At 41.0% G+C, this 23359-nt stretch overlaps 1 protein-coding gene across 2 annotated transcripts in view; it reads left to right on the top strand.

Moving 5' to 3' along the window:
- The window catches only part of IFT88 (intraflagellar transport 88), a 99056-nt gene extending 75697 nt beyond the window's left edge, over positions 1 to 23359 (top strand). For both annotated transcript variants that reach the window (XM_054015470.1, XM_054015471.1), the window contains 3 exons: positions 4902 to 4962; positions 22110 to 22208; positions 23044 to 23359. In XM_054015470.1, coding sequence (XP_053871445.1) covers positions 4902 to 4962; positions 22110 to 22208; positions 23044 to 23165 — 282 coding nt within the window. In that variant the 3' untranslated portion in view covers positions 23166 to 23359. The remainder of the gene's footprint in view (positions 1 to 4901; positions 4963 to 22109; positions 22209 to 23043) is intronic.

Here is a 23359-nt window from a genome sequence, read left to right as displayed (position 1 = left end):
AGAAGGAGTTCTGCACAACCCTGTGCAGCATAGGAGGATTGCAAAGATGTGAAGTGACTCATTCATCTCAAGGGGATGTTTTCAGGTGAATCCAAACACCTCCTGGAGATGAATACAGCCTGACAACAGCTCTTAAGTGGTGTGATCTGACCCATTCATTTCAATATGTATTCTCCTCCCCTCCCCCTTCTACCTCAAAATCTACCTCAAGCCCAGCCATGCAATACCAGGTTTCAAGACAGTCTTATTATGCACATGGACTTTAGAGCAATTTGAATACTAAAATCAGCTCCTTATTGGGGGATAGGGCTGTATCTGAGAAACATCTTGATAAATGACTCCAAATTTACCCCAAGAAATATTTCCTGGTCCCTCGTGTCATACCAGTATTCAAGATAATCTCATTAGCTACATATATTTCACTGCATATTGAAAATGTAAAGAAGCTCATAATGTGGGGAATGGTTATTGGTAGAGCCCTACCAAATTCACAGTCAATTTTAGTAAATTTAATGATCATAGGATTTTAAAAATCGTAAATTTCATGATTACAGCTATTTAAATATGAAATGTCAAAGTATTGTTATTGTAAAGGTCCTGACCCAAAAAGGAATTTTGGAGGGTCACAAGGGGGGGAGGGATAGCTCAGTGGTTTGAGCATTGGCCTGCTAAACCCAGGGTTGTGAGTTCAATCCTTGAGGGGGCCACTTGGGGATCTGGGGCAAAATCAGTACTTGGTCCTCCTAGTGAAGGCAGGGGGCTGGACTCGATGACCTTTCAAGGTCCCTTCCAGTTCTAGGAGATGGGATATCTCCATTAATTTAATTTAAGGTTATTGTAGGGCGTGTTGCAGTACTCCGACCCTTTCTTCTGTGCTGCTGCTGGCGGAGGAGCTGCCTTCAGAGTGAGCAGCTGGAGTGGAGAGCTGCGGCTGCTGGCTGGAAGCCCAGCTCTGAAGGCAGAGCCACCGCCAGCAGCAGCACAGAAGTAAGAGTGGCATGGTATGGTATTGCCACCCTTACTTCTGCACTGCTGCAGGCACGACGCTGCCTTCAGAGCTGAGCGCTTGGCTGACAGCTGCCGCTCTCCAGCCACCCAGCTCTGAAGACAGTGCAGAAGTAAGGGTGGCAATACTGGAACTCCCCCTAAAATAATCTTGTGACCCCCCTGCAACTCCCTTTTGGGTCAGGATCCCCAATTTGAGAAACGCTGGTCTCCCCATGAAATCTGTATAGTATAAGGTAAAAGACCAGATTTCACGGTCTGTGATGCGTTTTTCATGGCAGTGAATTTGGTAGGGCACTAGTTATTGGGAACTCCTCAATCAAATGACCCCATATTTGCACCACAAACTCTACCGCAACCCCTGTTGCAACATAACAGTTTTGAAGACAGTTTCCCGAAGCATGTGGGACTTAGTGCATTTAGAAAAATTGACTGCTAAACAGTAAACAAGGCTCAGCCTTAACTTTGGTGTTGCTGCCACCCCACTATGACATTAGTAACGAAACAGCTAAGCAGATAAAACATTACCTTTTCAGATTACAACTCCAAGAGGGTCTCACTGAAATGAGTTAAATGGGTTCTGCTTTATCTCTAGTGGCTAATGGTCCACATTAGAAACACACTCAGTTTGCCACAACATGAAATAACTGGTAAACTCTACTCAGGAAAGGTCAGAAACTAAACTTGTATAAAAACTGGATTAATTTTTAATTGGAGGGCGGAGGTCCCTGGGGTTGGAGAGGTAATTACTCACTTGTATACAATATTAGCACTACTTTTTCCTGAGTTCTTATGCAGCATAGACTTGCAAATATTAAGAAATGTAAGAAAAGCACCTTTTTCCTTTTTTTAAAAAAAATATTCACACTTTTTATACAAATACTGTTTTTGTTTGGTTAGGTGTTTTTGTTTGTTTTTATCATCTTTATTTGATGTGAACCTGAGTTTTCTGGGCACTTTTGAACACTTACTACTTCTGTGCATTAAACTACTAGTGAAAATATTTAAACAATTAAATTGTTTAACTTAGTTGTTTAAGATTATATTAATATCTCAGTGATGTTAAAAATGTAATATTTCATTTTGACTTGATACATTAAAAGTCCAGGGACAAGCTGCTGAATACTACCCTTCTCCATTTAACCACGACATAGGTATATAGAAGCACAAACTCTAATACAATCATTTTCTACTGCTATGGTAAATTAACCATAATTTGGAGAGGCTAATTTGCAGATGACTGGAATGTTATGTTAATCACAACAATGCATCATTCCTACATGTTCTTTCATAACACCAGCATTGCAATGCAAAATAAGGGTCTCATACTATGATTCACTTTGTGCCTCTCCAGTTGTTAAGAGGTTGAGTTCTGTAGCTCAGAAATTGTAAAATTCACCCCTTATGTTTCCCTGCCAAATACTGATTTCAGTCCACAAAAAAAGGCACAGGTCAATTATTGCTCTCTGTTTTCATCAGCAATTTAAACTCAGTTTCCCTTCCTCAATATTTCAGGCTAAGCCATGATCTCTTTACTACTGTGCCAAGTGGTGAGGCAGTAAATAGATAATTAAATATTTGTGGAATATGCACTTCTTTTCAATGAGTCTTACTAAGGTCTTGTCTACATTTGGAAATTTACCAAAATAGCTATTCTGGAAAACTCCTATGTGGCCACTCTTATTCTGTAATAAGAGTGTCCACACAGGGACTTATATCAAAATAACTATTCTAGAATAACTATTTCTGTAAATTTCCAAGTGTAGACAAGCGCTTAAAGGTGTCCAGCCAGAGATCTGGAAACATCTGTGGGGGTAGGTGAATATTCACCTGAATATTCCTTAGTGCATTAACATTTCCCTGGTATTTCATTTAAAAGAGATGCGCACACACACTGGTACTTGTACAGAAATTTACAAAATCTTATTGGCATTGGTTCAAATACAGGTAGTAGTATTGTATATTTATTTCTCTACGTGAATTTAATGACTGAAAATGAGCACCTGATAAACTGTGATGTGAACCAGGGATAATATGTACAGACACCATATGATTTTCCTCAGTGCATCTCCGTTCTAATGTGCAACACATTTCTGCTCTTCCAGTCCTGGGCCACTCTTGACCAGAGGCTGCCAGTTGTGCCAAAAATGATTCTGTCATCCACGTGGGAATAGGATGTAAAGCAAACTCATTTCCACTTGTGACCCATTAGAGAATTTGATCTTGCGTTTTCATAAATGAAACGCCAACACATAAAACCTACTTGTTTCACATTAGACCCACTACCTTCATTTTCAGTTTTTCCTTTTAAATTTGCCCTTATGTTTGAAATACTCAAGAGCTTTACACAGTGCTGTGGGTATGAAGTTGGAATGCATGTGCCCGCACTTTGTATGTTATACAGTACATATCGTTTAGAGACTGTTAGAATCATTTTGCAGCTGCTCGGTCTCCAGAATTTTTTAAGTGCCTTTTTGTTTTCAGTTATACATGATGCAACCATTAACTGGAGGTCAAGATAAATTAAAATCAAATAATAAAAACCATGCACAAAGTAAAACTAGACCCTTTGCATGTGAATTTACATACATCTTTAGGATACTTTGAGAAGATTGGTTGTGATGGAGGTAATAAATAATCCACCAGACACTGTTGTATTTATAGCGTAGATGATGGCAAAGGCCTCAATCCTGCAAACAGTCATGCAGATGCTTAACTTCATGTGTGTAGTCACACTGAGTTCAAAGGGATTACTCCCTTCACTGGAATTTAACTAGATTATGCTTCATGCTTTCAAGTTAAATATGTACATCATGTTTCCAGGATGAGGTCCTAAAATGTTAAGGCTTTAAAGAACCTCAACTAACTTGTTATTACTGAATCTCCACTCAGCTAAACGATTTCAACTATTAAAATAAACTGCTTAGGAAAGTCATTTTATGTCACATGATCTAGATTTTCAACCAAAGGCCTATGTAGTCCACACATCTTTTTTAAACAGGCTCTTAATTTTATACACTGAATTTAGATAGAGCTTTTTTAAAAATAAATTAACAGATGGAGGCTCTAAATATTGAATCTTTGCAACTGTCCATCAAAAGGCTCCTTATTAAGATGTATATTTTCTGTAATTGACAAGATATATTCCTCTGAATATTGGGATTTCGAAATCAGAGGCCCAGTCAATCGTGCAATACAGAGGTATTGCTTGGACAAAATAACAGTAACATTTTAAAATAATCCTAAAAATAACACAGCTGGAAGGTGTTTGTGGTCCTTTCCTCATTCCTAGAAACTTGACTTTTTAAACATAGTTTTTATAATATTTACCATTGCCTTCATGTTAGATTTAGCACTCAACAACAAATTAAATTAACTTTTTTCCTGACATACAGTGCTGTGCCAAATATTAGAAATTTAAGACCTGTGGGGTAAATATTTCTCTTTCTAAATTTTCTTCCTCCCCACTTGAATCTTTACAATAATAAAACACTTCTTGGATTTACAAGATGTTAGTAGGCAAATACTACTTTCATGTAGAGGGGAATACCTTGAGAATTTTTTCAGCTGTACTAATCAAAACTTCATGTAAGGTATTTTTATTCTTATATAAATGTTATCTGAAAGAACAGATTTTATTGAATTTTTTTATTTGAACTTCATTAGTTCTGTGTAAACATTGTATTTAACTCTGATTTTAAATGCAACTTTTTGTACTGAAGAAATAAGATTTTAGTTGCACAATACAATATTACTGTAATTTAAGTCCAATTTAGTGTTCTCTACTGTTTATAGCAGTAAATTGAATTTTGAGCTTCAGCAGTTCTATCTAATCTAATTATGCTAAATAGGGTTTTTGTGTTTATTCCTTCAAATTTATTTCACTGTTGTTCTAGCGTGTTAAATCTGGCAGAGATGGCAGTGCGCGTAGCCGCAGAGAAGGGAGTGGTAGTGGGGGTAAGTACTTGGAATAACAATTTTGCTTAAGTGTTGGAGTTGTCAACGTTCTAAAAGAAGAGTTTTTCTTAAAGTGTTGTAAACCCTTTTATATTTATACAAGTACATATTGAGTAATGCATAAATATTATTTTTCAAACTTCACTTACATTTTTTAGCTCCTTTGGTCTTAGTATTGTGAATATTAATCTTTGCTCTGTAAAATCTCCACTAATATGGTAGCTTTTTTGTTTTGTTTTAGGGTTTATATAGCACATACAGGTCTCTCAGTTTTCCTAAAAATAAATTTGTGACCTGTTTATAAAATAGTTTAACTGAACACTCTTTGAATGTTACATTTTGGATAAACAACACATTTTAAAGAGTCATTGTCTATAGGAGGGGAGGGATAGCTCAATGGTTTAAGCATTGGCCTGCTAAACCCAGGGTTGTGAGTTCAATCCTTGAGGGGGCCACTTAGGGATCTTGGGCAAAAATCAGTACTTGGTCCTGCTAGTGAAGGCAGGGGGCTGGACTTGATGATCTTTCAAGGTCCCTTCCAGTTCTAGGAGATGGGATATCTCCATTAATTATTATTGTCAAGTGCCCTGAGAAAGAGAAAAAATAGCTATAAGAACAGGTTTGTAAAATGCTTCTGTGAATTGTTTTTAATTGGGGAGATTTTTGCAATGACTTGTAGACACTTCCTCACAATCCTAAAACTCGGAATTGGTTCTCTGGTCAACAATACTGGGACAAATTTAGATTTACAGTTCAGCATAACCACCTTGATTTACAGATGCAACAGAAAATCAGCTTTTCAAAAATCTAGCAGGGATAAGAGGATTTTATAAACAAAGGTGATCACTATAATGTGTAAGTGGCCCAAGAGAAATTTAGCATAGTGCCATAAAATAAGAAATACAGGGTTTTTTCCATAGATGCTATAAAAAAGACATTTTGGACTGATCACACACAAGTGAACGTCACTGTGCGTGTGTGAATGGTCACATCACATTGCTCATGAATGGCAAAGCCATGAGTGACTTAAGCAGGTACCAAATACATGCTTAGAAAGCCTTCATACCACCTATCGTACATTCTGCTTACATTTCCTGTTACAGAAAACCAATGTGTGGAATGGTTCAGGACGTTTGGTTTTTTTACTAAAAATTGAACTATTTTTCTTGTCCTTTCACCTGCAAAGCCAGATGTCTTAATTACCACTTATCCAATTGTACAAGGCTCATAAAAAACCATGAAAACCACTAACATAACCCAGAATAGCTTTTCATTACTTAAATAATTTACATCTATTAAGTCTCCTATCTTAGGATCTTATGGGGTTAGAACGGAGTCCTGGGGTGCCTTAGCAAAGAGATTATCTTTCTATTTTGCAGTGGTATGAAGCCCCCATTTTTAGCTCTGCAGTCCTACGAGATAGACTTTGAATTAATTACATTTTTATATAGAGAAACCCCATCACTTGTCGGGGATTGTCGTTTTGAGCCTCAGGCTAAGATAATTTTAAGGGGAAATTCCTCATGTTGGTAGGAGGGAGAGAAGAAAAGATTTCTGGGACAGTTTTTTGAATCTGCTCAGGGATTTGAAATATTAGAATAAATCCTACAGAGATCGATTAGTGAGCAAAGTGCAGGTCAGGCAGTCAAAAGTGCATGATGAACAATACATAGTTCTGCAATTTATTGCATAGATATAACTGCCACACGTGTATGTATGTGGATGTTTTAGTCAGCTTTATCACACACACCTGTACTGTCATCTAAACATGTATTCACATTAATTAAATCTGAAGTTATAGGAAACTGTTATACCTAGAAAACATACCATATCATCATTTCAGATTGCCTCTTTTTTTGATAACTAATTTTTGGGTTCTTGTCACCTATATGAATCTTGGAGATTCATGATCCTTATGAATAGGGTCCTACCCAAATTCATGGTTGTGAAAACACGTCATGGATCATGAAATCTGCTCTTGACCATAAAATCTGCTCTCCCCTGTGAAATCTGGCTGTTGTAGGGGGCTCGCAGTATTGCAACCCTTACTTCTTTGCTGCCTTCAGAGCTGGGTGGCTGGAGAATGTAGAGTGGTGGCTGCTAACAGGCACCCAGTTCTGAAGGCACCACCACCGCCAGCAGCAGAACAGAAGTGAGGGTGGCATGGTATGCGGGGGGCAGGGCCAGCCTTACGGGTGGGTGATGGCTGAGCTGGGGAGAGATGGAACTTCCTCTTTCCCTGCATGATCCACTCCCGGAGCCAGGTCAGACCCACCTCCAGGAACCTCCCCTGGCTGCAGGAAGCGCCACAGCTGCTGTCTGGGGGTCCAGCTCTGAAGGCAGTGCTGCCGCCAGCAGCAGCACAGAAGTAAGGGTGGCAATACTACATCCCCTCGACAGTATCCATGCAACCACCCCACACAACCCCCTTTTGGGTCAGGACACCCATGGTTACAACACCGTGAAATTTCAGGTTTTTAAAATCCTGTGATTGTGAAATTTACCAAAATGGCCCATGAATTTGGTAGGGACCTACTTATGAACCCTAAGGAAGAAATTCACTGTAGTGGGCTGGGCCCAAACAAAGTCCTCTGCACCTATGGTCTGGTCACAAAGTAGTCATGCAGGATGACCTGTGGACCCCATGCTTGTTTAGGTAGAAATGGAGGGCAACGTTGGGCTCAGACCAAAGGTTTCAGACTTGTGCAAAACAATGGCCCTGATATCCATGTAAGTGTTGCAAAGGGGCCCTTTCCTCTTTCACAGCTACATTCTGTCATCGTATGTATCCTTGTTAAGAGTTAAAGAGTGGAACATTACCTGAGGCTATGTCCTCACTACAGGGGAGGGGGGTCGATTTAAGATGCGCAAATTCAGCTACGTGAAAAGCGTAGCTGAATTCGACGTATCCGAGCTGACTTACCCCGCTGTGAGGACGGTGGCAAATTGACCTCCGCGGCTCCCCCATCGACGGCGCTTACTCCTACGCGCTGGTGGAGTACAAGCGTCAATTTGGGGATCGATTGTCGTGTCCCGACGAGATGCGATAATTCGATCCCCCAGAGATCCATTTCTACCCGCCAATTCAGACGGGTAGTGTAGACGTAGCCTGAGAGAGAAAGGGATGTTTGGTAGCTTAATAAATAAGGATGTAAATGCAAGAGGAAAGCTAATAGGGGAAATAAGAAAGATCCTAGCTGAGAAGAAGTTAAGACAGCTTTAAAGATCCTGAGCTAGCATTTTGTCAATACTTCTCTTAAGGACAAAAAATATATGTGGAAAATGGAACGAGAGTTGAACTCATTAGGAACTTCTACCACAAGCTCTAGTCATTCTTAGGCACTGAGTTTTTTCAACTCCACAGATTCATACATCCGCCATAGACCACATGTAGAGAAATGTATGGACACTTGGAACGCTAATGTAGGAGATCAAATCTCATAAGAGCAATGGGTCCGAGTTGAGCTATAGCTGTGCACTCTTCCATATTGATTTCGATTTTTGTGCAGAGTTCTTCAGTTATTGTATTTAACTCCTGAGAGACTGAAAAGAATTTAGGCTTTGGGAACAAACTTTTGTAGGAAAAGGTTCTAAGGATGCTCATTTATGCAAATTTTGTGAAACTGACAAAAAATCAAACAGTTTTTGAAACAGCTCAACAAATAAGCAGTATTACAAAGGAGGCTCTGTACTGAGCCTGAAGGTATTTCTACTGGGGCTCCCAATTAAAAGTTGAGGCAAGATGTATTACTTAAACTTTTCAGAAGTAGTCAAAGGCACCACAGATTGATAACAGGGTATGCTAGCCTTGGGAAACACTATCGGTGAAGAAGTTGGTACACAAGAGGCAATAGACATAAGGCTGTATTGTAGTATAGCTCCCATTTACAAACTTGCAGTAAGATCCAGTGGGACCAAAAGCCCTAAATACTCATTTTTTCTGTGCTTGGCATAGCTTAACAGGATTGCAAATCTGTGTTTCACAGTTTAAAAATGCTACGTACGCAATCTGCCTGAGGCACACAAATAACATAAATATGGGTTACTTTATTCAAGATTTTTGGATATGTTTATTGCTAAAAAAAAATTTAAATTAGGAATACGCAGCATACACAGCTGTGTAGGGCACCATGAAATTTGCGGCACCAAATTGCCCCAAATTTCATGGTGCCCTAGGCAGCTGTGTGCTGCATACGTGGCAGCACCAGCCCCAGTGACCAGCCCTTAGCTAAGAGCCAGTTGGTTTTTAGCTCATGTGGTACAGCAGGGGTGGGCAAACTACAGCCCGCGGGTTGGGGGCTGCACCACGTGGCTTGGCCCCGCTCCAGCTGGGGCCACTCCAGCACTCCGGCTGGGTCGCAGGCCTCACCACGTGGCTCGGCCCTGCTCCGGCGCTCCAGCCAGGGCTCTGGGTCAGGGGCTGCACTACGCAGTTTCCGTGGCATTACCCCGCTCTGGCACTCAGTCAACCTGTGGAACTCCTTGCCTGAGGAGGTTGTGAAGGCTAGGACTATAACAGGGTTTAAAAGAGTACTAGTTACTTCAATGTATACCCCAAATTAAGCAACACAATAAAAGAACTAAAAGAGAGCCACCGTGGCTTAACAACCCTGTAAAAGAAGCAGTGAGAGATAAAAAGACTTCCTTTAAAAAGTGGAAGTCAAATCCTAGTGAGGCAAATAGAAAGGAGCATAAACGCTGCCAAATTAAGTGCAAGAATGTATTAAGAAAAGCCAAAGAGGAGTTTGAAGAACGGCTAGCCAAAAACTCCAAAGGTAATAACAAAATGTTTTTTAAGTACATCAGAAGCAGGAAGCCTGCTAAACAACCAGTGGGGCCCCTTGATGATCGAGATACAAAAGGAGCGCTTAAAGACGATAAAGTCATTTCGGAGAAACTAAATCATAGAATCATAGAATATCAGGGTTGGAAGGGACCTCAAGAGGTCATCTAGTCCAACCCCCTGCTCAAAGCAGGACCAATTCCCAACTAAATCATCCCAGCCAGGGCTTTGTCAAGCCGGGCCTTAAAAACCTCCAAGGAAGGAGATTCCACCACCTCTCTAGGTAACGCATTCCAGTGTTTCACCACCCTCCTAGTGAAATAGTTTTTCCTAATATCCAACCTGGACCTCCCCCACTGCAACTTGAGACCATTGCTCCTTGTTCTGTCATCTGCCACCACTGAGAACAGCCAAGCTCCATCCTCTTTGGAACCCCCCTTCAGGTAGTTGAAGGCTGCTATCAAATCCCCCCTCATTCTTCTCTTCTGGAGACTAAACAATCCCAGTTCTCTCAGCCTCTCCTCATAAGTCATGTGCTCCAGACCCCTAATCATTTTTGTTGCCCTCCGTTGGACTCTTTCCAATTTTTCCACATCCTTCTTGTAGTGTGGGGCCCAAAACTGGACACAGTATTCCAGATGAGGCCTCACCAATGTCGAATAAAGGGAAACAATCACGTTCCTCGATCTGCTGGCAATGCCCCTACTTATACAGCCCAAAATGCCGTTAGCCTTCTTGGCAACAAGAGCACACTGTTGACTCATATCCAGCTTGTCGTACACTGTGGCCCCTAGTTTCAGAGTAGCAGCCGTGTTAGTCTGTATCCGCAAAAAGAAGAACAGGAGTACTTGTGGCACCTTAGAGACTAACAAATTTATTAGAGCATAAGCTTTCGTGGGCTACAGCCCACACGATCCATTGTCTACAGCCAAGCTCTAAGATATAACCACTTTTGCTCCAATCCCTCGGATAGAGACAAGCACCTACAAGATCTCTATCAAGCATTCTTAAAACTACAATACCCACCTGCTGAAGTGAAAAAACAGATTGACAGAGCCAGACGAGTACCCAGAAGTCACCTCCTACAAGACAGGCCCAACAAAGAAAATAACAGAACACCACTAGCTGTCACCTTCAGCCCCCAACTAAAACCTCTCCAGCGCATCATCAGAGATCTACAACCTATCCTGAAAGATGATCCTTTACTCTCACAGATCTTGGGAGACAGACCTGTCCTCGCTTACAGACAACCCCCCAACCTAAAGCAAATACTCACCAGCAACCACACATCACTGAACAAAACCACTAACCCAGGAACCTATCCTTGTAACAAACCCCGATGCCAACTCTGTCCACATATCTATTCAAGTGACATCATCATAGGACCTAATCACATCAGCCATACCATCAGGGGCTCGTTCACCTGCACATCTACCAATGTGATATAGGCCATCATGTGCCAGCAATGCCCCTCTGCCATGTACATTGGCCAAACCGGACAGTTTCTACGCAAAAGAATTAATGGACACAAATCTGACATCAGGAATCAAAATACTCAAAAACCAGTGGGAGAACACTTTAACCTGTCTGGCATTCAGTGACAGACCTGCGGGTGGCTATATTACAACAGAAAAACTTCAAAAACAGACTCCAACGAGAGACTGCTGAGCTGGAATTGATATGCAAACTAGACACAATCAACTCCGGTTTTAATAAGGACTGGGAATGGCTGAGCCATTACAAACATTGAATCTATCTCCCCTTGTAAGTATGCTCACACTTCTTATCAAACTGTCTGTACTGGGCTATCTTGATTATCACTTCAAAAGTTTTTTTTCTCTTAATTAATTGGCCTCTCAGAGTTGGTAAGACAACTCCCACCTGTTTATGCTCTCTGTATGTGTGTATATATATCTCCTCAATATATGTTCCATTCTATATGCATCCGAAGAAGTGGGCTGTAGTCCACGAAAGCTTATGCTCTAATAAATTTGTTAGTCTCTAAGATGCCACAAGTACTCCTGTTCTTCTTTTTGTGACCCCTAGGTCCTTTTCTGCAGAACTGCTACCTAGCCATTCGGTCCCTAGTCTGTAGCAGTGCATGGGATTCTTCCGTCCTAAGTGCAGGACTCTGCACTTGTCCTTGTTGAACCTCATCAGGTTTCTTTTGGCCCAATCCTCTAATTTGTCTAGGTCCCTCTGTATCCGATCCCTACCCTCTAGTGTATCTACCACGCCTCCTAGTTTAGTGTCATCTGCAAACTTGCTGAGAGTGCAGTCCACACCATCCTCCAGATCATTAATAAAGATATTAAACAAAACCGGCCCCAGGACCGACCCTTGGGGCACTCCGCTTGAAACCGGCTGTCAACTAGACATGGAGCCATTGATCACTACCCGTTGAGCCCGACGATCTAGCCAGCTTTCTATCCACCTTACAGTCCATTCATCCAGCCCATACTTCTTTAACTTGGCGGCAAGAATACTGTGGGAGACCGTATCAAAAGCTTTGCTAAAGTCAAGGAATAACACATCCACTGCTTTCCCCTCATCCACAGAGCCAGTTATCTCATCATAGAAGGCAATTAGGTTAGTCAGGCACGACTTCCCCTTCGTGAATCCATGCTGACTGTTCCTGATCACTTTCCTCTCCTCTAAATGTTTCATAATTGATTCCTTGAGGACCTGCTCTATGATTTTTCCAGGGACTGAGGTGAGGCTGACTGGCTTGTAGTTCCCCGGATCCTCCTCCTTCCCTTTTTTAAAGATGGGCACTACATTAGCCTTTTTCCAGTCATCTGGGACCTCCCCCGATCGCCATGAGTTTTCAAAAATAATGGCTAATGGCTCTGCAATCTCACCCCCAACTCCTTTAGCACCCTCGGATGCAGCGCATCCGGCCCCATGGACTTGTGCACGTCCAGTTTTTCTAAATAGCCCCGAACTACTTCTTTCTCCACAGAGGGCTGGTCACCTTCTCCCCATACTGTGCGGCCCAGTGCAGCAATCTGGGAGCTGACCTTGTTCGTGAAGACAGAGGCAAAAAAATCATTGAGTACATTAGCTTTTTCCACATCCTCGGTCACTAGGTTGCCTCCCTCATTCAGTAAGGGGCCCACACTTTCCTTGATTTTCTTCTTGTTGCTAACATACCTGAAGAAACCCTTCTTGTTACTCTTAACATCTCTTGCTAACTGCAACTCCAAGTGTGATTTGGCCTTCCTGATTTCACTCCTGCATGCCTGAGCAATATTTTTATACTCCTCCCTGGTCATTTGTCCAATCTTCCACTTCTTGTAAGCTTCTTTTTTGCGTTTAAGATCAGCAAGGATTTCACTGTTTAGCCAAGCTGGTCGCCTGCCATATTTACTATTCTTTCTACACATCGGGATGGTTTGTTCCTGCAACCGCAATAAGGATTCTTTAAAATACAGCCAGCTCTCCTGGACCCCTTTGCCCTTCATGTTATTCTCCCAGGGGATCCTGCCCATCTGTTCCCTGAGGGAGTCAAAGTCTGCTTTTCTGAAGTCCAGGGTCCGTATTCTGCTGGTTCATGGTAAATGGATTCTTTGGTTCAGTCTTCACGGCTGAGGATATTAGGGAGATTCCCAAACCTGAGCTGGCTTTTGTAGGTGACAAATCTGAGGAACTGTCACAGATTGAAGTGTCACGAGAGGAGGTTTTTGGAATTAATTGATAAACTTAACATTAACAAGTCACCGGGACCAGATGGCATTCACCCAAGAGTTCTGAAAGAACTCAAATGTGAAGTTGCGGAACTGTTAACTAAGGTTTGTAACCTGTCCTTTAAATCGGCTTCTGTACCCAATGACTGGAAGTTAGCTAATGTAACGCCAATATTTAAAAAGGGCTCTAGAGGTGATCCCGGCAATTACAGACCGGTAAGTCTAACGTCTGTACCGGGCAAATTAGTCGAAACAATAGTTAAGAATAAAATTGTCCGACACATAGAAAAACAAACTGTTGAGCAATAGTCAACATGGTTTCTGTAAAGGGAAATCGTGTCTTACTAATCTATTAGAATTCTTTGAAGGGGTCAACAAACATGTGGACAAAGGGGATCCAGTGGACATAGTGTACTTAGATTTCCAGAAAGCCTTTGACAAGGTCCCTCACCAAAGGCTCTTATGTAAATTAAGCTGCCATGTGATAAAAGGGAAGGTCCTTTCATGGTTTGAGAACTGGTTAAAAGAGAGGGAACAAAGGGTAGGAATAAATGGTAAATTCTCAGAATGGAGAGGGGTAACTAGTGGTGTTCCCCAAGGGTCAGTCCTCGGACCGATCCTATTCAACTTATTCATAAGTGATCTGGAGAAAGGGGTAAACAGTGAGGTGGCAAAGTTTTCAGATGATACTAAACTGCTAAAGATAGTTAAGTCCAAAGCAGACTGTGAAGAACTTCAAAAAGATCTCACAAAGCTAAGTGATTGGGCAATAAAATGGCAAATGAAATTTAATGTGGATAAATGTAAAGTAATGCACATTGGAAAAAATAACCCCAACTATACATACAATATGATGGGGGCTAATTTAGCTACAACAAGTCAGGAAAAAGATCTTGGAGTCATCGTGGATAGTTCTCTGAAAATGTCCACGCAGTGTGCAGAGGCGGTCAAAAAAGCAAACAGGATGTTAGGAATCATTAAAAGGGGATAGAGAATAAGACTGAGAATATATTATTGCCCTTATATAAATCGATGGTACGCCCACATCTCGAATACTGCGTACAGATGTGGTCTCCTCATCTCAAAAAAGATATACTGGCACTAGAAAAGGTTCAGAAAAGGGCAACTAAAATGATTAGGGGTTTGGAACGGGTCCCATATGAGGAGAGATTAGAGGCTAGGACTCTTCAGCTTGGAAAAGAGGAGACTAAGGCTTTGTCTACACTTACCCGGTAGTTCGGCGGCGAGCGATCGAACTTCTGGGTTCGACTTATCGCGTCTTGTCTGGACGCGATAAGTCGAACCCGGAAGTGCTCGCCGTCGACTGCGGTACTCCAGCTCGGCGAGAGGAGTACCGCGGAGTCGACAGGGGAGCCTGCCTGCCGCGTGTGGACCGAGGTAAGTTCGAACTAAGGTACTTCGAACTTCAGCTACGTTATTCACGTAGCTGAAGTTGCGTACCTTAGTTCGAATTAGGGGGTTAGTGTAGACCTGGCCTCAGGGGGGTTATGATAGAGGTATATAAAATCACGAGTGATGTGGAGAAAGTGGATAAGGAAAAGTTATTTACTTATTCCCATAATACAAGAACTAGGGGTCATCAAATGAAATTAATAGGCAGCAGGTTTAAAACAAATAAAAGGAAGTTCTTCTTCACGCAGCGCACAGTCAACTTGTGGAACTCCTTACCTGAGAAGGTTGTGAAGGCTAGGACTATAACAGCGTTTAAAAGAGAACTGGATACATTCATGGTGGTTAAGTCCATTAATGGCTATTAGCCAGGACGGGTAAGGAATGGTGTCCCTAGCCTCTGTCTGTCAGAGGATGGAGATGGATGGCAGGAGAGAGATCACTTGATCATTGCCTGTTAGGTTCACTCCCTCTGGGGCACCTGGCATTGGCCACTGTCGGTAGACAGGATACTGGGCTGGATGGACCTTTGGTCTGACCCAGCATGGCCATTCTTATGCTCTAGCCAGAGCGCAGGGTCGGGGGCTGGACCACACGGCTCCCGGAAGCCGTGGCATGGACCCGCTCCGGCTCCTATGTGCTCCAATGGCTCCCTCCGGTGCTCCAATGGGAGCTGCAGGAGAGGTACCTGCGGATGGCGCAGCGTGCAGAGCCGCCTGGCCGTGCCTCCGCATAGGAGCCAGAGAAGGGACATGCCACTGCTTCTGGGAGCTGCTTGAGGCACCGCTCAGAGCCTGCACTCCTGAGCCTCTCCCCATGCCCCAACCCTTTGCCCCACCCCTGATCCTCTTCCTGCTCTCCAAACCCCTCGATCCAGGCCCAAAGCACCCTCCTGCACCCCAAACCTCTCATCTCCTGCCCCACCCCAGAGCCCGCACTCCCAGCCTGAAACTGCTCCCCTTCCCACACCCCTGCCCCAGCCCTGATTCCCCTCCCACCCTACGAACCCCTTGGTCCCAGCCTAGAGCACCCTCCTATACTCCAAATTCCTCATCCCCAGTCCAACCCCAGAGCCTGCACCCCCATCCAGAACCCTCACCCCCTTCCACACCCCAACCCCAATTTTGTGAGCATTCATGGGCCGCCATACAATTTCTATTCCCCGATGGGGCCCTCGGGCCAAAAAGTTTGCCCACCCCTGTGGTAGAGGCTCATGCACTAAGCTCCAGAGGTCCCAGGTTCGATCCTGCCTGCTGACATCCAGGGTCTGTTGGTGTAACAGGTGGGGGCTCGTCCGGGATTTCAACTGGGAAGTCTCTGAAGCTCGGGACACGCTTCCTCAGCTAGGGGAAGTATGTAACCCCGCCCATCAATAACCAGAGTCTGTCAGCATTACACATGTAACTAATCTGCCGACTAAGAAGTACAAAAACATTTGCAGAGAAATGAGAACCTTTTCAGTTGGATATAGCAGTGCCAAAACCTTTAAGTATTCCAAAGTAGAACTACGTATACAAGATTTTGTTGTACTAATCATTCTTCCACATAAAAATTACCAGTGATTTTGTTTTATATGTTCATTCTTTTTAGTTTAATTTTCCCTTCTAGCAATCTGCACCATCTGTATGTACAATAATCAACAGTAGCTTTTAAAGTGCAGCTGAAAGTATATGAGTGAACATTAATAAATGTGCACATTTATGCATAATGTAATTACACTAAATTTTACATTAAGCATATGACATAAGTAGCTAGGAAAAGCAGAGACACAAGGTGTTTTAGGTAATATCTTTTATTGAATCAGCTTCTGTTGGAGAGAGAGAGAGAGAGAGAAGCTTTCAGCTCTTCTTCTGTGTTAGCTCAAAAACTTGTCTCTTTCACCAAAAGAAGTTGGTTCAGTAAAAGATATTAACTCACCCACCTTGTCTCGCTAATATCCTGTGACCAGCACAGTTACAACAATACTGCATATTGGAAAATCAGAGTTAAGGCTGCTACTCTACCCTTAATCCACAGGCTGCTACTCTACCCTTAATCCACCTTGTTTTGTATAGTGCAAAGGTCAGATAAAAGCATATATGATTTATTTATTTTAATGCTTTATTTAGGAAGTTTTAACAGGTTTACAAATGCATGCCATGTAGATATAAAAACAAAGCAATAATCCTTACAACTCTATTTAGCAGAGTGTTACGATCTTACTGAGTGAGCATGATTACAACGTCCATGACTTGTCTTTTCTAGGGATTTTATGAACTCATGTGAAATCTCTGATTTCATATTTAACAGACTAGTCATGTCAATCAAATGTTAATTTTAAAAATTGGTTAGGTGTGCTAGTGTTTTCACAGGGGAGTGTACTTTGTCTGAGTATTGAATAAATTGTCTCCAAATCTATTTTGCTGTGAATGTAATTGGTGCATTGACTTTTCCATAACAACCTCTGATTTTTTTGTTGACCTTTCCTCTAGAGTTAGCCTCACACTTGAAAATGACAACTAGTCTATCAGTAGCCTAGCAGCTACTAGCAGATGAGAGGTTAATTCTTTATTTTCTTGTGTGTGACCATTTGTGCTAGGAAACCCCAGGAGGATTGGCACAGGATTTTGTGCAGAGTAATAAATGCCAGGATTCGGAGTGTATTATCCATCTCTATGCATGTATAAATCCGATTAACCATTATGCACACAGATTGAGAGGAGAAGCAAGGGAGATTATGAGAGTGGTAGCCATAGTTCCAAGTTTACTTGCTTTTCGTGATTAAATATAATTTTTAAATCAAATTTATAAAATATCTTAACCTGCTTTTTGTACTCAAATTCTTTTAAAGGTTTTTTTATTTTTTGGTGCTTTAAACCAAAGAAAAATATTCCTTCAATTAATATTGTATTGGTCTATTGGCATTTTGGATGGACCAAAAATCAATACAGTGTGAATGGCCCTGCTAGACTAATTACAGCAATGATGTAGTAATGGCTTTTTAATAGAGAATGATAAATTGCTCCTTTGCAATCTTTATATTTTTCTTTCTTTATACATGCCTTCTGTCAACCCAGTGGTTATAATAGGTTTGTGAACTTGTCCTGCTTTTGGTTTCTTTTGACTTTCTCTGCATGATCTCTGTCTTTCCTCCCATTTTGGCAGCTGTCTTTTCCCTGAAAATAGGTACAGTCCTTTCTCAGAAGTGTTAAAAGGTCTGTGTAAATTATTCTTTAATCAAGGGTGATGCATTTTTAATAACACATTTTTATTTAATTTTACAGCTGTTTCCTTTTTTCCTTGGCTAGACAGGCAGACAATCAGTGGCCATTTTTGGTGAAATTTGGTGTTATTTCTATAACCCACAAGTGAGGAATGCATATTAAAGCAAACCAGATTTTCTGTTCACTACAGACTAAAAATCTCACCTCTGTAAAGTATGCACATTTGTGCTAAAATGCATTAAAAGCCAGCTCTTCCTTTGAAATTCTTCTGTCCAGTGTGGGGTCCCAAGATCCTACAGTCTACGTTGCAAAATTAAGTTCCATGGAGTTGGCCAAATTACACATTCAGAGAGAGTAAAAAAAATATATAAAATATTTATAAGCAAAGAGAACTGCAAAATGTAAAATTTTATGACAGAAGTTTTCACTACTTACCAATCGTATTATAAAGCTCTCAGTCAGCAAGATTATTAATTACTACCCAGTGACGGCCAAGTCATGCATCCCTTGCTAGGGTTTAACACCTCCCAAAAGCAAAGATTACCTTAGTGATAAGTAGGAGCGGCTCTCAATCTCTATTCATAACCCCCCAAGGATATGGGAATTTTGCTTGAGCAAAAGCAAAAGGATCAGTTTGTTGGTTGGTTTGACTCTGGTAGCTCACTAAATATGATGTTTTTAAGACTGAAAAAAATCAATGAGAGGTGAACACTGTTATTTTGTCTTGTACTACTTATATAGAAGATACAAAAAAGTGTTCTACATTGTTTTATGGGTTTTACGGCCAGGCTTATTCCATCTTGTGGGATTTTTTTTTAATGTTTTGAACGTGGATATGCACCCCATTAGCATAGAGATCTAAATCCTCAGGTCCTTACTCAGTTTTTTCCAGAAAAAAACCCAACCCAGCAGAGTTTTTGGGAAGTGTTCTTTCTCTGAACTTGTATGTCACTCTAAAGTATTTATATAAATATAGCATTCATTTGAAAGTTTTTAAATCAAGCTCTAATTTCAATCTCTAAGTGAAAACTTTATTTTAAATAGTTAAAAGGGAAGTGATGAAAACAAAAGAATGGGTCTTTTTATGCCTATTAAGAAACAAATGGGGGGAAAAAAGGTCTAGAAGCCCAGAGTGGAAAAAGAATGGGTGGAGTCATTGCTAATTGGGAGGTTGTTGGTCTGGAAGGTGAGCATCTTAGTTATGGAAGTAAACTTATGGAAGACAGAACAGTTGATTTCAGAATTATATCAATGATTAACAGACCTCCACTTCTGTCCAGCCAGCTCAGCATCAACAGAGCACATCTTTAGCAAATTCAGATTGGTTTGGTTGAAACTTGGTAATAGGCTAGGTCAGGGGTCGGCAACCTTTGGCACACAGTTCACCAGGGTAAGCACCCTGGCAGGCCGGGCCGTTTGTTTACCTGCCGCATCCGCAGGTTCGGCCGATTGCTGCTCCCACTGGCCATGGTTCGCCGCTTCAGGCCAATGGGGGTGGCGGTTAGCAGCAGCCAGCACATCCCTCAGCCCACGCCGCTTCCCGCAGCCTCCATTGGCCTGGAGCGGTGAACCGCGGCCAGTGGGAGCCGTGATCGGCCTAACCTGTGGACACGGCAGGTAAACAATCCGGCCCGGCTCGCCAGGGTGCTTACCCTGGCGAGCCACATGCCAAAGGTTGCCGATCCCTGGGCTAGGTGCTGAAAAAGCAAATAACTTAGTAAAAGTGTATCAGTATTTAAAGGCAGATACAAAAGAGTGGTAGGTCTAACTAGTTGTTAGAATGAACTGTATTTTACATGGGTGCTGTTTTATGTGTAAGGAGTAAATATGCAAACAAAGCAAATCACATGTATTTCACTTCAGAAAACGTTCATTTTTGTTCAGTCTGCTAGTTTTGTTTTGTCAGAAAAAAGTGGTTTCTTGTGTTAGAGTAGATGTGGATTTCCCAATTTTTTTTATTCAGTCACAAGTCCCATTAACTTAATGTCATGAGAATTTTGCCTGAGTAAGGACTAAGTAAAAGCTACATAAGGACCTTAGGATTCAGTCCAAGAGGCCTCATAGTTAAAATTGCTCAATTTAGGGTACTAAAGTACAGTGGATGGTTTATTTATGAGAGACACAAGGTATGTGAGGTAATATCTTTCATTAGACAACTTCTGCTGGTGAAAGAGACAAGTTTTTGAGTGACACAGAGCTCTTCAAGTCTTCAGTTTATTTATAGTCTGTCTGCATTTCTGGTTTTCCTATTTATGTTCAGCTCTTCTGCTTTTCTGTTTATGTCAAACCCTGCTGCTGCTTCTTTGCAATATCTCTAAATTATGTGCGTCTCTCTTCCTTATAACTGTCAGAACCCTTTCACATGCTACCTTGATTTTCTTTATCTTGGTTTCAGGAACCTCCTTCTCTCTGAAACTAACCTATTAAATCTATACAATTGCTGCCATTAGTAGTCTTCCTGTCTGGCAGTCCCAGACATGTGATTCCCCTCTTCATATCCCTTCAAATCCCTTCCTTTCCTCTCACTTTCATCATCAAGTGCAAACTTACTGTCTTCAGAGTCCTAAGGTTTTATTATTTATTATTTGTATTATTGTAACACCTACGTGCACAGATCCTACCTATTCTCTCACTCTCCCTGCAGACCCTTTTTAATCCTCCTCCGATTCTCATCTTCACACCTTCTTCCATACTTCTTCCAGCTTGCTACTCGCTTCCTGGCCCCTGGGTCTTGTCCAAAGCACATTGTAGTTAATAAGAGACTTCACTGAGCTTTGGATCAGGCCCCTTGTCTCCCAATTGATTTCTGTTTATTCAAATCCCTCCTTAAAACACATTTCATCCATGAAGCTTTTTGATAATAATCCACTAAAGATAGATAAATAATAAACCCTTCTCCTCACGCTATACCCAAAACTATCTTTTCTCTGTCTGACTTAGATTATATGTTCCTTGGAGCAGAAGCAATGTCCTCCTGTAAGGCTTGTGAATGACTGAGCATGCTGCACTCAGCAATAATATTAGAGTAAAATAAATATTTGTCTTCCTTGGGGAAGAATACCTTTGTAAAAATTATAACAATGTATTAACAATATTTGTAATAAATATGGGAATTACAATTTGTAGCCATCTCCTGACTTCATACCCTTTGCCTGTTCCCTTTCAGCTGGGAACATTTCTAATAACAGCATTGTTGCATGTTGCAAAGAAGCATATTTATGTTTGGCTGCATGGCATAAGATGCTCTGTAAATACACCAATCCAAAACAAGGGGCATTTTCCCCTGGAAGCAAAATATTAAATCACAAATTGTTCCAGCAGACAAAATTGAAAGCTTCCTATAAACTGAAAAAGATTCAAGGCTGCCCTGTGAATGGACCGTTTAGAGGGTCTGGAATACTGCTGTGGCAATAGAATGTTAATCTGACAGTGTCTGGATACTAGGCAGCCATCAGAACAGTCACATTCCAGGGGGCCCATTGCAAACTGAGCTGTGAATAGAATGTTTACAGCAAGACGCAGAGCCAAGATGTACTGTATGTATGAACTGTGCCTCACTGCCATGCCAACAGCACATGCCACTCAGACTTTTCTAATGAAAGGCAAAGTAAGTGTTCTTGATTTAAGACTGATACTGTCTGACAGGTGGATCACACCAATATATGAGTAGATATACATGTCTGAAATGTTTGTATGCATTGTAAAACAGGCATTGTTTGTAGGAACCACATGTTGTAATCTATTTAAACCCTCAAATATTACTTTTCCTTAATTTTAATAGAGGTTTTAAGATGTTAGAATTTGAAGCTAAAAAGATGTAAAATAAAAGTTTAATTATCCTAGCATGAGTGGCACTGTGTATTTTGACACACATACACAGATCACAGAGGTCATATTTTTTTAGAAATCTGTATTAAAATTCAATATGATGGCCATCAGGAAAATAATGGCATAAGATATAAAAAAAATTATTTAATGCAAATTAGTCCAATTTCAATTGCCTATCTTGCTTTCATGAAGTATGCGACAGTGTTTTATTGTGGTTTTTCTCTCTTTTTTTTCCAGATAGTGGTGGTAGTGCTAAGGGGGAACGACTAAGTGCCAAGCTAAGGGCTTTGCCTGGAACAAATGAGCCTTATGAAAGCAGCAGTAATAAAGAAATAGGCAAGTGGACTGTGGTACCTTCTGAGTTGCTCCATCTTGCCTAGACAAATGGAATGAGAAAAATAATTGCTGAAAATCATATTGAATTGCATAAATTGTGGAAGCATTTTCATCATGAAACATGGATGAAAAATAGTTATAGCTTCTTTGTTCCCAGGTCTACCATAAAATCATTAACTTATGCTTGTATGTTGTCAAAGGGACGTATCCATTTTAAAAAGTGATTTAAACTACTGAATCTGCTCACTGCAATCCTCTGCCAGTTTTTGTACTTTTACCATCACACATTCTTATTTTATTAAGGGGAGCTTTTCAAAAGAGCCTAAGGGAGATAGGCACCTCAATCCCATTGAAATTCATTAATGCCTGGAATTCTCTTACTGAACCCATCCACCATTCCTCCTCTGCCAAGCTCCTTCCTAAAACCTATTTCTCTAAGTCTTGCATATTAACTATATAGTTGTAATAAAGCAATAGAAATAATTTTGAAAAGGAAACTCTAGCCACCAGAACATTTGCATGACCACTGTTGTTCTCTTCCTCCTGTTCTGTAATGGGGTAATGTAGAACCCAAACCTGCATAGACTCTTACACCCATGCAGAATCTCATTGACTTCAGTAAAACTGCACTTGGGTATAATGGTTTTAGCTAGTAAATCCCAATGCGGTAAACTTTTCAGGGCATGAAATCAGTGTCATTCATGTGTCCTGTAAAGCATCATGCACATCTATAGCATGCTCCACATAATTCTTGATTTTAGTCTTGTGTGATTGATACAAGCTAAATTGCTTTAAAATAAAGTTTATGTTTCAACTCTTTTCTTTTGAATCCTAGATGCTTCCTATGTAGATCCACTTGGACCACAAACAGAGAGACCAAAAACTGCAGCAAGAAAAAGAATGGATGAAGATGAGTTTGCTGATGAAGAATTAGGAGAGGATTTGCTTCCAGAATAATGTGCAGTCCAGGATAACATTTATGTGTTTTGAAAGTTTTAGCAGAAAAATATTCAGAAATGATCATTTTGTATTAGAATTTGATAAAATGTTTGAGAAAAATTTATGTTGTATTTATGGTAATGTGTGTGTGTATGTGTATATATATATCAAGTCAAGAATTTCTATTATAATCAATAAAAACAGTAAAAAGA

The sequence above is a fragment of the Malaclemys terrapin genome, chromosome 1, assembly GCF_027887155.1.
Source record: "Malaclemys terrapin pileata isolate rMalTer1 chromosome 1, rMalTer1.hap1, whole genome shotgun sequence".
Taxonomy (NCBI): domain Eukaryota; kingdom Metazoa; phylum Chordata; order Testudines; family Emydidae; genus Malaclemys; species Malaclemys terrapin.
Note: the sequence above shows the minus strand (reverse complement) of the source record. Positions and strands in the feature narration are given on the sequence as shown.